At 32.6% G+C, this 16,441-nt stretch overlaps 1 protein-coding gene across 8 annotated transcripts in view; it reads right to left on the minus strand.

The window, feature by feature from the left end:
• Positions 1-16,441, minus strand: part of PTPRK (protein tyrosine phosphatase receptor type K) — a 572,160-nt gene that overhangs the window by 115,242 nt on the left and 440,477 nt on the right. For all 8 annotated transcript variants that reach the window (XM_081294494.1, XM_081294493.1, XM_081294498.1 and 5 more), the window contains exons 9-11: positions 14,097-14,206; positions 12,531-12,732; positions 8,228-8,333 (exon numbers count right to left, since the gene is read on the minus strand). In XM_081294494.1, coding sequence (XP_081150620.1) covers positions 8,228-8,333; positions 12,531-12,732; positions 14,097-14,206 — 418 coding nt within the window. The remainder of the gene's footprint in view (positions 1-8,227; positions 8,334-12,530; positions 12,733-14,096; positions 14,207-16,441) is intronic.

A 16,441-nucleotide genomic window follows, 5' to 3' on the forward strand; every position in this document is an offset into this window, starting at 1 on the left:
TGTCATAGTAATGGAAAGGTGACTAATACAGTAACCGAGTGACCCAAGGAAGGTCACTAACATATGTAGTTTGAATGGATCACATCTATGGTTAGATATGTATTTTTGTTATGTTATCACTTGACTTTTTAGGCAATATTTTTTCCTAATTGAAGAGAAATGGTGGTTTGAATTCTATTTAATGACTTTATATCCTAATTACCTCACTTTTAAAATGTGATCTTTAAAAATTATGATCCTTAAATGAAAAATTAGAGTTTACCCAGGAAATAAATTAACTTTAGATTGGGTATCTTCTTGATAATTTAACATAGGTACAGCTTATAATTTGAAAAATTCTGAAATAAAATGCACATTCATTTATTACACATTTTAATAAACTGAATTATCAGAGGAACTTGTCTGTATTTTTACAATATTCTACTGTTTAGAGAAAAATTGAAGAAGTTATGTATTCCACAAAATTTATTTGAAATGTAGGACATATTCATTTTGAATGAATAAAAGAGCAATGATTGTCAAGTGATGACAGTTTTAAGTCTAGATTTCAGAGAGGTTGTAAGGAGAGGCAACACAGTAGTTGTGTCAGGCAGTGACTTTCCATCTTTAGAATGATCATGAAATTAAAAAATGAGTTTTACTACAACCAACTGGCAGAAACCAACTTGCCAGGATCACCTCACATGTGTGGCTCATCGACACAGCTAGGCAGGCTTACTGGGTGACAGAAGGTCTGTGTGCCTGGTGTTACTGAGTGCTGTATTGTCCAGAAAGAGGAGTTTCCATGGCAAATCTGTCATTTCTTCTATCCACACCATGATGTCCTAGAGATAAATTATCCTTCCTTCCATGGGAAGAGTGTACATTTTTGATTTGGGGTATTGATGCTAAAAATATTTGTTTCTATTCAACAATTTCAAATTCTTGGGTAATTTTTTTTCCCTCTGCTACTACTTCTAAAATAAAAACTACCATCATCTCTCATTTAAGGTCTGTACTCTATTTTCCTTCCTTCCAAGACTCATACATACTCCCTAACTAGGACCTTATGCAAGAACCACCCATTGCTTGTGTGCAGCTCTATTGCTCCTGTCTTGGGGGTCCATTAGCTCTATTCACTGGGACCATTCCAGGCTTTAGCCTGCATTCTCTACGTACCTATAAGAGTGATCTTTCTAAAATGTTAAAGAGCACATGGTGATGTTTGCTTAGAGACCTGGGGCCATCTTCAGTTTTCAGTCTGGCACTATATAGACTCTCCTTCTGACCCCTGCTTATCTCTTGAGCAGTGGCTGTCTCCTTTCCCATATACCCTTCACTGCCAATGACCTGAACTTCTTGCAGTACTTGAGCTCACCTAGCTATGTCACATGTGCTATCATTTGCTTTGCAATCACTTCGAAGGCCCACCATCCCTTCTTTTCTCAGTAACCTCCCCACTTTATTTAAAATGACCCTTGGACTGCCTTATGTCTCCCTCTCCTTCAAAACCCAGCATGAGTACCACATTTTCTTTCTTTCTTTTTTCTTAGAGCATTATATTTATACATAATATTTGGGTTCACTGGACAAAACAAACACATGCAAAGAATGTGATTTCAGCCCCTATTTCCCTCCTTTTCTTCCTTCCTTCCCACCCTTGTTCTCCCTCTTCTCCTGTATCTTCCTATCACTTATTTATTTATTTATTCATGATTGGTATTTCCTACATGTACATAGAGGTGGAGTTATTTTTGGTACATCTATATGTGTAACATGGTATTGTTAAATTAATTGCGTATTCTTATTCCTTTCCCTTCTTCCGCCCCTTCCTCATGTTCTTTTTTTTTACTCCACTGATCTACCTTATATATTTATGATATTCTATACCCTCCTTTGCCTTCTCTTCCTTCTTTCCCTTACTTTGCCCTAGTTTCCACATATGAGAGAAAACATAAGACCTTGATTTTCCGAGTCTGCTTTATTTTACTTAACATGATTTTCTTCATTTCTATCCACTTCCAAGCAAATGCCATTATTTCATTCTTTTTTATGACTGAGTGAAACTCCATACACACACACACACACACACACACACACACACACACACACAAATATCTTACATTTTCTTGATCTATTTATCTGTTGAGGGGCATCTGTGCTGATTCCATAATTTTGCTTCTGTGGAATTGTGCTGCTAGAAACATTGAAATGACTGTATCACTAAAATATACTGATTTTAGTTCTTTTGGATAAGTACTGAAGAGTGAGATAGCTGGGTCATACGGTTGTCTCATTTCTAGTTTTTTGAGTAGTCTCCACCCCACTTTCCACTGTACTAATCTGCAGTCCCATTAGCAATGTATAAGTGTACCTTTTCTCCCACATTCTTGCCAGCACTTCTTATTGGTCATGTCTTTGATAACTATCACTCTGACGAGGGTGTGATGAAATCTTTGTGTAGTTTGATTTTCATTTCCTTGATTGCTAGGGATATTTAATTGTTTTTCATATACTTGTTGGCCATTTATATTTCTTCTTTCGAGAAATTTCTATTTAGTTCTTTTGCCCATTTATTGATTGTGTTATTTGTGGTTTTGGTCTTGAGTTTTTAGAGTTTTTTTTTTATATATTCTGAATATGAATCCCCTCTCAGAGGAGTGGCTGGCAAAGATTTTCTCTCATTCTGTAGGCTCTATCTTCACTCAATTGTTAACTTCAATGTGCAGAATCTTTTTAATTTGTTGTTATCTCACTTATTGATTCTTGGCTTTATTTCTTTGAGCTTTAGGGATCTTGTTGAGGAAGTCAGTGCCTGAGCTGTAAGATAGAATGTTGACCCTATGGTTTCTGCTAACAGTTGTATGGTTTCTGATCTAATTACTAAGTCTTAGATCCATTTTGATTTGACTTCTATACAGGGTGAAAGATAGAAATCTAATTTAATTCTTGTATATATGTATATCCAGTTTTTCCACACCATTTGTTAAAAAGTCTATCTCTGACATATATTTTCAGCACCTTTGTCAAGTATCAGATGGCTATAAATATTTGGGCTTGTCTTTGTTTTTTCTATTAAATTCCATTCATCCTCATGCCTACTTTGATGCCAATACCATGCTATTTTGTGACTTTAGCTCTGTAGATAATTTGAGGTATCATGATGCCTCCCACATTGCTGTTCTTGCTCAATATTGTTTTGGCTATTTTCGGTCTCTTATTCTTCCAAATGACATTAAGGACTATTGTTTTCTAGTTCTATTAGAAATGTCATTAGTATTTTGATATCTATTTCATTGGATCTGTATATTGCCCTTGTAGTATGGCCATTTTTACAATATTAATTCTGCCTGTCCAAGAACATGGAATGTCTTTCCATCTTCCAAAGTTTTCAATTTCTTTCTTCAGTGTTCTTTAGTTTTCATGTAGTTATATTAACTTCTAAATACCTAGGTTAGATTAAATTCCAATTTTATCTTTTGAGGTTATTAGAAAAGGGATGATTTTTCTGATTTCTTTCTTAGCTGACTATTACTGTTGGAGTACAGAGAGCTATTGATTTAAATTTATTTATCATCTCTAGAAGTCTTCTGATAGTTTTTTTTGGGGGGAGAGGGGATTTTTTAGATACAAGATTATGTCACCAGCAAACAGTGATACTTTGCCTTCTTTGTTTGTAATTTGTATCCCTTTACTACTCTTGCCTGATTTCTCTGGATAGAGTTTTGAGAAATCTATTTAATATAAGTGGTAAAAATGAAAAATCTTCATCTGGTAAAGATCAGTTGAGAATCCATCTATTCCTGTGCTTTTGGATAATTGAAGTTTCAATTTTATTACTTGATATTGTCTATTTAGGTTTTTTATATATTCCTGGCTCAATTTTGGCATAACATATGTGTCTAGAAAATTTCAATGACTTCTAGACTTTGCAGTTTATTGCAATATAAATTTTCAGAATAATTTCTAATGATCCTCTGGATTTCAGAAGTATCTATGGAGATATTTCCATTTTTATCTCTAATGTTGTTGATTTGGGCCTTCTCCCTCTTTTGATTAGTTTGGTCTAAGAGGTTATCAACTTTATTTATTTATTCAAAGAGCTATCTCTTTGTTGCACTGATGCTTTGTATTTTTTTATTCTCAATTTCATTAATTTCTGCTCTGATCTTTATTATTTCCTATCATCTAATAATTTTGCAGTTAATTGTTCTTCTTTTCCCCAAGGCTGTAAAGTAGAGCATATGTATATTTATTTGGAATCTAATTTATAATGTAAGCTCTCAATGCAATAAATTTTCCTCTTAGTACTGATTTAAACTGTCTCAGAGATTTTAATAAGTTGTACATTTGTTTTCTTTTGTTTCTAAGAATGTTTTGATTTCTTTTCTTATTTGTTCTTTGATTCATTTTTCATCTTAATGAGTGTTATTTTATCTCTATGTGTTTGCATGGTCTCTGCTATTTTCCTCCCTGTTGATTTCTGGTTTCATTCGATTATGGTCTGATATGGGATTTTATCTTTTTTTTTAATTTTATTTTTTTAAACATTTATTTATTTATTTTTAGTTTTCGGCGGACACAACATCTTTTTTTTTTTGTATGTGGTGCTGAGGATCGAACCCAGACCGCACGCATGTCAGGCGAGCGCGCTACCGCTTGAGCCACATCCCCAGCCCGGATCTTATCTTTTTTAAAAAAATTTTTTGCTGAGAATTACATTGTGACTTGGAATATGGTTTATTCTGAAGAAGGCTTCATCAGCTTTTGAGAAGAACCTAAATTTAGCTGTTTTGAGGTGAAATACTTTGTAGATGTGTATTAGATCCAACTGATTTACAGTATTATTTAGGTTGGATATATCCTTATTGATTTTATTATTTGATGACCTGTCTATTGGGATAAAGGTGTGTTGAAGTATCCCAGTATTATTGTATTGGGGTTTACTTGAGGTTTAATATCAATGAGTATTTTTAAAATGTAATTGGGTATATTGACATTTGGGGAATATATTATACGACTGTTATTTCTTCTTGTTGGACTGTTCAGTTTACCAGGATGTAATGGCTGCCTTTGTCGCTTCTGATTCATTTTACTTAAAATCAATTTTGTCAGATATGAGAAGAACTTCTATGGCTTGTTTTCAGACTCCATTTGTGTGGAATATTGTCCCCCAATCTTTCATCTTCAGCCTACCAGTGTTGTTACATATTAAATGAACCTCTTGCAAAACAGCATGTGGTTGGATCTTGTTTTGATTTTTTTATGCATTCTGGTAATCTATGTCTTTTAATTGGGGAGTTGAGAGCATTCACATTTAGTGTTATTATGGATATGTTCCTGTGGTTTAGCACTGAATTTTCTATCAACTGTCACTGCAATAATACAATATTGTTAAATCTACCATCCCTATTCCCAGGCATATACTAAACTGCTTTAGGCAAATTCTATTTCAAGTATCCAGCTCAGGTCCTAACATACGTAGAATGTTATTGAGACTATTATTACTCTTAGCCTTCATAGTAAAGCTAACTAAACATAACATAGAGACTCTATAAAACAGAATTTTCCAGATAGAATTGGAGTCTGATAGTAGAAACACCAGGCAGAAAGAATGTTCATTTCCACTGGAGTTGGGAAAAACTAATGGTAAACTAAAAAGAAATGGAGACTAATACAGTTATAAAATAGCAAGGATAGACTCAGTATTTAGGGCCAATATCATCAGAGAATAAAGATCTGGATGCTCTCAGGAGGTTGAGCTAATAATAGGTAAATAGTTCTGGCTCTTGGGGGAGGCTACAGGTAGAGTGGAATGACACCAAGCAACACCCACCAGAGAAAAGATTCTTTTAGGCCAACAAGTAAAGAAGAAATTGAGCAGAAAGTCAAACAGTTTCAGTACAGCAGAAGGAAGTTAAGGAGATCCAAACAAAGATTTGCAGAACCACGCCATATAATTAGTGATATAATGATTGTATCAAATTGGGTTCTCATTGAAAAAAAAAATTAGGGCACTATAGTGGATAGTCTCATGAGAAGACGTCAGTTAGTGGTAGGTAGTAATATCATCGGAGGGAAAAAGAGAGGACCATCTGACAGGAGAACTCAGAGAAAAAAAAAAGCATAGTTCATAGGAGCCAAACTCCCCAATTAGACCAGGCTGACCCTGTCTGTTGGCCCCACCTGTAGCTGAGTAAGCCTCTACAAATAAACTAAATATGGCTTGGTGGGATTAAAATATAAGTTGATATTAGATTTTTTTCCTTGGTAGTTATTTGTCTTTTAAAAATTATTGTTTATATTATTATTTTTTTGTAGTATTCTAGAATTTATTTATTTATTTTTTATTCATCTCTTGGACTATAAATTTGGAGTCATTGATCTCAATTCTAGAAAATTTCAAATGTCTTGCCAATAAATGCAAAAAGTGCTATTTCTATGTCAGCAAAAGAGGACATATCATTAGCTAGGATATTTTTGCACAACTACTACTTTGAACTAGAGGAATTCTTGCTAATTGGAAATTATGTGCTACATAATGGTAAACAAAATGGAATACTTTTGACTTTAACATGTGTTATAGATAATATACTAAGTTCCTGAGAACCACCTGAGCAAAAGATTTATGAGTCTGCAGGTACCTTAATTGTCCATGATAAATCTGGGCAAAGGCCCTCTGCTTTTTTGTGGTCACTTTATCTTTTATTTACAACTCTAGAACAATACAAGGCACTTAATACATGGAAAGTTTATGGAAAAACACAATTAAATGATTAAAGAGTTTATATAAGTTATATAGCAATAGCAATGTAATAAATAATAATAATAATAATAATAATAATAATCTGTGTTTGCAACTTAAATTAAGAAGAGCTGAATTCACTCAAATATGTAACTCTTAAAAGACAAATGCAAGAATCTGAGAGCTCATTTACACAACAGTATCAGAATTGAACCCCTACAAAGTAAAATTTTATCATAGGTAGGAATATGTGAATGACCCTGATTACTTGTCAATAGAGAAAGATGTTGAGCGCATGCATATTCTTTCTCCTTTGGATCTGCAATCAGATTCACTCACAGATCACTGATTCATGAATAGCACTGTGTACTTACTTTGAATTTTCAAGTAGCCAGCACTTCACAAGTGTTTACATTACAAGTACTCTCAACCACTTCACGTTTTCTGTAGTGTGGTATCCTCTGATTTTTACCCAGAATCAAGAGTTTCCTTTCTGTCTCACATTTTTTAATCAATATATTTTTTTAATTAGTAAAATATTTATATCCTTTCAGCAACACAGGATTATCTGAATGTTAATATGTTTTCATAAAGTCACATGTGTTCATTTTACACATAGATCAAAGATTAATTTTTTCAACAAAAAATATGTAAACAATTTGAGATAATTCAATTGTGAAATATCTATACTTAGTTTGTGACTTGATTTACTTTTAAGCAGAAGTCTGATAACAAAATTCCTACAAAATCTACCAGTTTTAAATAGAAATGTGCTTAAATTTTAAACACTCATCTAATAACAGATGTGCATAAATTAAAATGGATAGCATAATTTGACTCTTCCCTAAAAACAACTGCTCACAATTTTATGAAAATGATGGGTATTAAGTAATATGAAAGGTTTTATTATTGGAAAGACAAATGAAATGCCAACTTGAACTTTAATATTTACTATGGAATTTCTCACATGGAACAATTCAGGAATTAAAAGGTCACATATGCTTCATTCCTTATAACTTTTTTGGCTTTTATTCCCTCAAAGCTCCCTGTTTTCAATCACTCATATGAAATTATTCATAACTTATTTATTGCAGTGGACAAGAGTTATTTCCTCATCCTATTTTTGACAAATATCTTCAAAGGTTTTATACCAGAGATTTCAACAGAGGAAGTAAAATAAAATAGGGGTAAAGAAAAAAAAAAGAAAAAGAATGAAAGAAAGATAAAAAGATCAGTACTCTAAAATCAGTGTGGAGGTGAATGATTTGGTTCATAAATATCTCAAAAATCCTCTTATAATTTTGCTTTTAACTCTAGGTTTATTTGCAGTCATTGTCTAAATGAAAAACAAACAAAAACAAAGAAACAGTAAACCTTCATGATACTAATTGTCAAATTAATATCTCAGAAACGAATGGCTTTATTTGCTGCTAAGCAACCATTCAGAAAGCCTCTCTCCCACTGGCTGTTTTTTTTTTCTCTAACCGTTATTTCCCCTCTTACCTGATAGGTGCACCTTTGGCTTGAGCTGGTCTCAACAATACAGTTATTGTGGTTGCAGTTTCATTGAGAGAGGCATCAACTCCTTCATAGTCTGGCAAAGTTGGAGCTGATCAATGAAACAAACAAACAAAAAATTAATCAAGTCACAGAACTGTACTATGAGTCAATATAAACAAATGCTCCTAACTTAAGGAAAAATGAATTTAACCCCCAATTATCTACAGTATAATACAGCATATTTTGAAGCATAACACCAGCCACTGAAACTTAACCCCAGGAATGTAAACCATAAAAAACTATAAAATCAAAATTGTTGCTGAAATTTTTAAAATAATCTGGCAACTTGTGATTACACATTTTAAGCATTTTATGAAGATATGTTCAGTTAGTTTCTGGAGACTTTCAAATCAGCAATGAAGAGATGGGGAGAAGATGGGAATAGCAGAATCAGGAGCACTGGCACTGGAGTGACTTATGAAGATCTGGAGGTAGCAAGGGCATAAGCTGAGTTAAGTCTACCTGGCAAGATGGAACTATTTACACTCTAAATGTTGCAGAAAGACTTAGTGTTCTTGTTTGGATCGTTTTCCTCTCAGTGATCACAATGGAAACATCAGGCGAGTGTGGCTAATGGGCATCAGCTTTTATTTATAAAGAACAGTGCATTAATTGCCAGATTCTTAAAATAAAAAGAATATTGAATAATATTTAATTGGGATATAGAGTTTTCCTAAACTTAAGATAGGTGAAAGAGTAACTACAAATTCTTTTAAACTATTTTTATGTAGAAAGATATTTGAAAGATACGTACCCAGTGAAATGTGTCTATTTCCAGGAAAAAAAAAAAAACTGAGATAAAATATCAGGTAATAAATTATTTGAAGAATCTTATCCATTCATTGAACAAAGGAATTAATATTTTATGAAGCATGAGAGTCTTATAAACAAAAAAACAAAAACTATACCAAATTGATAGCTGGTACAAAGAGGAAGACTGTTAATTTGTTGAAATAATATTCACCATATGACTAAGGTCAGAAGGACCCCGAGGGCTGCTTAAACAGATTACTCGCATCTCCTCTACAGTTAAGGTTTCAGTAGGTTGGGAAAAAGACCTGATCCTGGACATTTCTAGAAGTTTCCCTGGTAAAGATGGTCCACACTTTTTACTTTTGTGTTGGAAGCTGGGACAAAGAAACAGGGAATATTTCATGATTTAGGGAATATTTAAGTTGAAACTTAAGATAGAACTAAAATCTCATCAGAAAGAGACAGCATGGACTAAGATTCTAGAGAGAGGAAGCAGAGTGTTTGAAGATGCAATACCTAGAAGGACTGTGTGCTCTAAAAACTGCAAGCAACTTGATATGCCTGGACTTTGGATTCATGGGAGCAGTGAAAGATGAGAGGAGCTGTACAATGAAGGACCACAGATGCTAGTCATGGGTAGGTGAGTGGGCATTATCTTACTGGGTATATTAACATTTGAAAATATTTGTTATGGTTAAGATATGAGGTGTCTTCCTAAAGCTCCTGTGTGAGACAATGCAAGATTCAGAGGTGAAATTATTGGGTTATGAGAGCCTTTACCCAATCAGTGAATTAATCCCCTGATAGGGATTAACTGACTGGTTATTGAAGGCAGGCAGGGTGTAGCTAGAGGAAGTAGGTCATTGAGGATACGTCTTTGGAATATATATTTTGTCCCTGATGAGTGAAGTCTATTACTCTCTGCTTCCTGGGGCCATGTTACCTGTGGTGTTCTTCTATCAAGCCATTCTACCATGATATTCTACCTCCCCTGTGCTTCAGAGCAACTGAATCAGCCATCTATGGCCTGAGACCTCTGAAACCCTGAGCTCCCTAAACAAACTTTTCCTCCTCAAGTGGTTCTTGTCAGGTATTTTTATCACAGCAGGGAAAAACAACAATAGCAATAACAAAAACACAACTGACTAAAACAATATTTAAGAAGGAAATGCAGAAAAATAGATTGAAGTAAGTCTGAAGGCTGAAATATCACTTAGATATTTCAAACAGGTATTTATTTAAAAAAAAGGTTTTTAGTTGTCAATGGACCTTTATTTTATTTATTTACATGCACTGCTGAGGATTGAACCTAGTGCCTCACACGTGACAGGCAAGTGTTCTACCACTGCATCACAACCACAGCACCTCAAACATGTATTTAAAATATGGTACCGATGAAAAATAAAAAAAGGAACAATGATATAAGGAGGAGTTAAATTAGTAACCAAGTATAATTTAGGAAGTAGAATCGACAATATTAATAAAGTACATGCACTCTATGTATATGTGCATTATGTATATGTGCATATGTGTATTTATTATGCACATTCATATAGACATTCAACCATTAACTTAATCTCACCTTCCTCTTAATTGCTTTAAAGATGCTTGGGGATACAACTATTGGACTCAATATATAAATAATAAATTACTCAAAAATTCCAGGTGATATTGAGAACCATATTAACCATCAATATTATTAGCCTGACTTTAATTTCTACTTTTTCTCAATATATGGAAATGGGAAGGAAGTTTTTAAAGTACAGTCAAATACTCATTGTTTTTAGGTTGATACAAATAAATGATTCAAAGAAAAATTAGATGAAAATTCTTTTCTTTATATTTTTGTGTTCAATGAAAACGTAGTACCTTTGTCTTGAGAAATACACTCCTCCACACACACACACACATATTAGGCTCTTAAGAATTTACAGTTGTTTAGTATTCTCAGCTTTATAAGCTTATATAAATTTCCTGTTTCTGTGGAGAGATCTTACTCAATTATTGCACTACTGCTAAGTACATCCTAATATCACCAAGTCTTATTTTCTAATAAAGTGAGTAAATAAATAAATAAATACTTTAAATAAATAAATACTTTAAATTGAAGATTTTTTAATATAATGAATAAAGTTTTTAAATGTAACTTTATTAGAATATTAATAAATATTCTAATAAAGTTACATATATATATGAAATTTGCACAAGGTAACACATAGGAATAGCTAATTTCATTGGTGATACAAACTTTTAAATTTAAACTATATTAAACACATTTCCAAATAAAATTTAGACTTAGAACAATGCAAAGAATATGTCTCTTCATTTTGATGTAAATTGTAGTTTCAGAACAATGCCAAAAATTTTAAATGGGTAGTGTGGTGTATCATTGGTATATTCTATATAGAACTATAATGAAAATTTTAAAAATGAATGAAAATAACTGTCAAAAATCAAAATTAATATTTTAATATATGTATGGCTGTCCTTTAAAACATTTATTTTCAAATTAACTCTCAAGTTACATATATAATATAGTTATTTAAGTAACCTTAAATAAATATGATAAAATGTCATATAAACTGGAGTAGATTTAGGGCATATTATAATGCTAATTCATAGCAAGAATTTAATCAGTTTAACTGGTGATTTGACTGAAAGAGAAATAACATCTGTAAACAAAGTAGTCAAATGCAAACTATAAAATTATTAATGGAATGTGAAATTTAATTACATTTGTTTATCAAGTTAAAATTCTCCTGCATGTTTCTATTCTGAAATTTAGATGAATTTATGTGAGATTTCCAAGAGAAAATGAAAAGCCTATGTTTGTTTAAAATTATCAGAATGTTTGGGAAAGCGTAATGGAGATAAGGTATGTGACACTCTGATACTAGAGCAAAGATCCTCTACTGTTCTTTTAGCAAAATCCATTTGTAGAAATCTGATACCATAATAATTATCAAAAGTATAATAAGGCCTATTGTCATTTATAATGAGCTTTGGAAGACTGTTAATAAAAATATATTGTATTCTACAGCAGAATACATCAGTCACTAGAAAGGCAATTTGTAAATCAATGGTAATGTAACTGATGTGACACAGCAATCTGTATACGGGGTAAAAATGGGAGTTCATAACCCACTTGAATCAATCTGTGAAATATGGTATATTAAGAACTATGTAATGTTTTGAACAACCAACAATAAAATAAAAAAAAAGACAAATAGAAAAAAAAATATATATATAGTAATTTTTTTAAAAACACTGTCAATTAAAAGTGAAAAGTGTTTGTAATTGGACATAAAAACAATAATTTGTATTTAAATGATTCTTTAAAGTGCTTTCAATCATGCATAAATATAATCATGCATAAACATATTAAAGATTCAAAAAGTGAGATGAATAACACAGTGGACATATGAATCTCCAGATCATGCTATTCCAAAGCAAGAGTGCAATCAATACTATTTGCACATTTTTCACTGTATACCTGAGATATTGGTGGTCACGTTGATGGAAGTGGCTGGCCCAAAGCCTTTGACTGTGCTGGCTCTTATGAAAAACTGATAGGTGGTTCCAGGGTGGAGATGCATAAAGACATGGTGTGTGCTATTCCATAAATTGGACACTGTCTGGGGAGGTCCAGCCACTGGAACTGCAGGATCAAATGATCGTATGCTGCTATAACTGACCTGTTTTAAGAAATGCATTATCATATGAGGATATAACTGAAATAGAGATTTAAGTAAATTAAGTTAAAGAAGTAGAATCAACAGTTCAAGGACATTTCCATTTTAAATCTTATTACATAATGCCTGGTTAGGTCGAAAAATGTGTTATCAGACACCATTGCTAGTGTGGATAATAACATCACATTTGCTTTCTATGGGAAGCTTAATTTATTCTTTTAATGAGCACTTGCTTATTACTTGCTACAATATGCAATAAAAAGATTGTTGGAGATCATAAAATATATGTTTCCTATTAGATGTCCACTATAAGTCATGATAAACTGTGAATAACCCCCTTTTTTTCATTCTGTTTACATCTATAAATCATCTATGCATTAATGAGATATACTAGATTTGTATCTAGCAATAAATGTATAAGTATTTTCTTCCATCAAAAAATAAAATAATAAGTATTAACTTATTAATGTGTAATGACATTTAAATATGCATGCACACATACAGAACTTTGTAATTACATACTTTAATGGTATCAGGGACTGAACCCAGGGACACTTAACCACTGAGCCACATCTCAGCTCTTTTTCATTTTGAGAACCTTTCCATAAGTTGTGTAGGGCCTCGCTAAATTGCTGAGGCTGGCTTTGAACTTGCAGTCCTGCTACCTGAGCTTCTGAGATCAAAGGCATATGCCACCACATGCACCTTACTTTAATGTGTATGAAACACATAAAGTACTCAAGATATGTGCATTATTAACATCATTTTATACTTTGTCCAAGATATATAACACATTCCATGAAAGCAGTATTCAAGTATGCTAACATAGTTATAAAATAGAAGACTCTGTTAGTGAGTCTTGCTTCATTCTGTAGTCACCAGAAATTTTAGAATTTAGTCTATAATCAACATTGACTATACAGAAATAGCACTACACATTTGGGCAATTGATATTATCCTTTCCTTTCTTCTCTTGATTTTCGAAAATACAATGATTTATATTCAAATTTGCAAAGAAGGTATGGAACAGGTTTATAATTTGTTTTATTGGGCACTAATTTCTTACACTGAAAATACTGATATTCAGTAACATCTCCTAAAACAGTGTGAAATGAGTTTCTTAATTGTAGAAAAACAAGGTTTTTTTTTTTTGTATGACAATTCATTATAACCATCAGTAAGTCTGTTGACAACAACTATGCTTCCCTAAAACAGAAACAAAAAACTAGAATTTACTTAAAAGATTTAAAAATTATTAATTCTCATCCTCACTTCTTTTCCATTATTTTCCCTCTAACTTTTTTCTTTGTTTCTCCCTCTTATTCCTCCCATCCACATTTCAGTTAAATTCCTCATTCTCTCACTACCTCATATTGAGTGATGATTCCATTAGGATCCAAAGGTTCTTTCCAGTTCAAGAAGATCTTGTTTTCAAAGGATGTTCCTTGAAGAGATTTGACGGGGACAGGCCCAGGAACTAAAAACACAGATATTTGGAGTTATAAGAATACTTACATCAGAAATAGGAAAAGTAAATCATGTAAACTTGATATACAAAATTATAAAGAAATATAAATTAAAACAAACAAATATGTGACCATAAATAAAGTAAGCTATATAACCAGTTTTCTGACTTGACTTTGGTATATAGGAACTTAAAATTAGACTGTAAGTTTCTAAGATAAAAATATAGAAATGCAAAGTTATTTTTATTCAAAAGAATATTCCATTGCCTTAGAGAGTTGCATAAATTATGTAGTCTAGTTTTCTCTCTTGCATACCTCTAATAACATGAACATCTTATTTGTAATTCGTTTCAAGAACAAAGCTATATTTCCCTGAAAGATTTTTTGAAGATTATACTAATCCCCCAAAGAGTCTCCATAAACAAAGTTCATATAATAATGAATTATAATAATAATTAACACTCTTTGGACTGAGAAGCAAATAACACAGCACAGAATTGGAATGCCCATTAATAATCACCTTGATTTTTATTGCTATAATTATTAAACTCTTTATAGTTATAAAAAGACAGGATTTTTTTTTTTGCAAATTTAAAAACAGTTGTTCAGGATGAATAGGTTCAAGTGTCATTTCTTCAGTCTTTTAAATGAAATTTAATTTTTCATAGTTAAAAATCAAAGTAGTTTATGACACCAAAACAATTTAGGACTTAAAAATTTGTATAAGAATTCATTTTAATTTAATTTTGTTTGGTTTGGGGGTATGTGTATTTTTCTTTTATTTGGCTTTTTGTTGTTGTTGTTGTTGTTTGTTTGTTTTTTGTAATGATGTTAAGAATCTAAGTCAGAGCTTCACATATGACAGACAAGCACTCTAACACTGAGCCACAAACCCTACCCTTGTATCATGACTTTTGAAGTGTCCCCAGGTCTGATTAGATTTGAAGAGCTGCCAATCAAATCCTTATTTGGGTATGTCATATAAATGGCAAAACCCAGTGGCAATGCTGAATGATGCCTTGACTTCTGTTGCCAAAACACAAGAGACTTCTGCTGTTGTGTACGTTCCTTTTATAAATACTAAATACTTAACTACTATCTAGTCATGCAAATACCCATATTTCACCTCTGATAATGTTTAAAATACATACTATCTGGAGTACTTGGCTTAAAGTCTTGCTTCCTTTTGAAAATATCAACCCAATATTGAGCAAGTATGATTTTTAATTAATATTTTCCCTTAATCTAACGTTTCACTGAACTTCACACATGACATTATCTACAAATGCCGTTTCAAAGTACAGAGCAATTTTGTGAGGATTGAAATAAATTAAAAATCATTGGATCAAAGGAAATGCATTGCTTTGTGGCTAGTAGCATCAAGAAATCCTGAATGTGTCACAGGGGTAAGATTTATTTCAATCTACAAGGAGCCTATGAATGATGCTATGACCTCTGAGACAGAAAACATAATTTGGCACTTATTAATAAATTCATAAAGGAAAGAAACCCATAGTAAACAGAAAAATGCCAGTGCTAAACTTTGGGAGATACGTCTTGCATCTGTGAACTAAAGCCATCTGCTGTCTCCAGCCCACATCATCAGTGCAGACAACTTAACCTGTCAGGACAAGGGGGCTGCAACAGGCACTGGTTTGTTTTCCAAGTGAATAGTCGTTGTTTCCATTCTACTCAAATGCCATAGGTTATGATTGCAATTGGGGAAAAGATATTTCTTCATCTTTACCCTATCTCTCAGAAAAGGTGGCACATGGGAGGACGTGGAGGGGAAAAGCCCAAATAATGAGGAAGTGTGCATTTGATGGCATTATAATGATAAATGGCTAGGTTGACTTAATGCAATTTGGCCTGTAAAAAATATAAAATGGCATGGGTGTATTTCAAATTGTTCCCAACTAGGAATGATTTAAAATGTTTACAGAATTCTGCATTGAAAGAGGGAGAAATCAGACAATAGCTATCCTATGATATTTTTATTTCTATGCCCTTCTCATACATGTTCTCCTTGGTCATCAGAATTTGCTTCAAGTACCTACAGGGAGAGTGTATGAGAAAATTATGTATAAAAAGTGCATATTACTGATTTTTACTTGGATTAGCAAAGTAGGTGAAAGAAAGCTACACTTCGGTGTACTATAGCACATACATTAAGATGTGGGAAGGAGGTGTGGGCACTGAACAATTATATTCATTAATTGTCTCCATTTGAAGGAAGACAAGGTCTA

The sequence above is a fragment of the Spermophilus citellus genome (assembly GCF_964194105.1).
Source record: "Spermophilus citellus genome assembly, chromosome: 5".
Classification (NCBI taxonomy): Eukaryota; Metazoa; Chordata; class Mammalia; order Rodentia; family Sciuridae; genus Spermophilus; species Spermophilus citellus.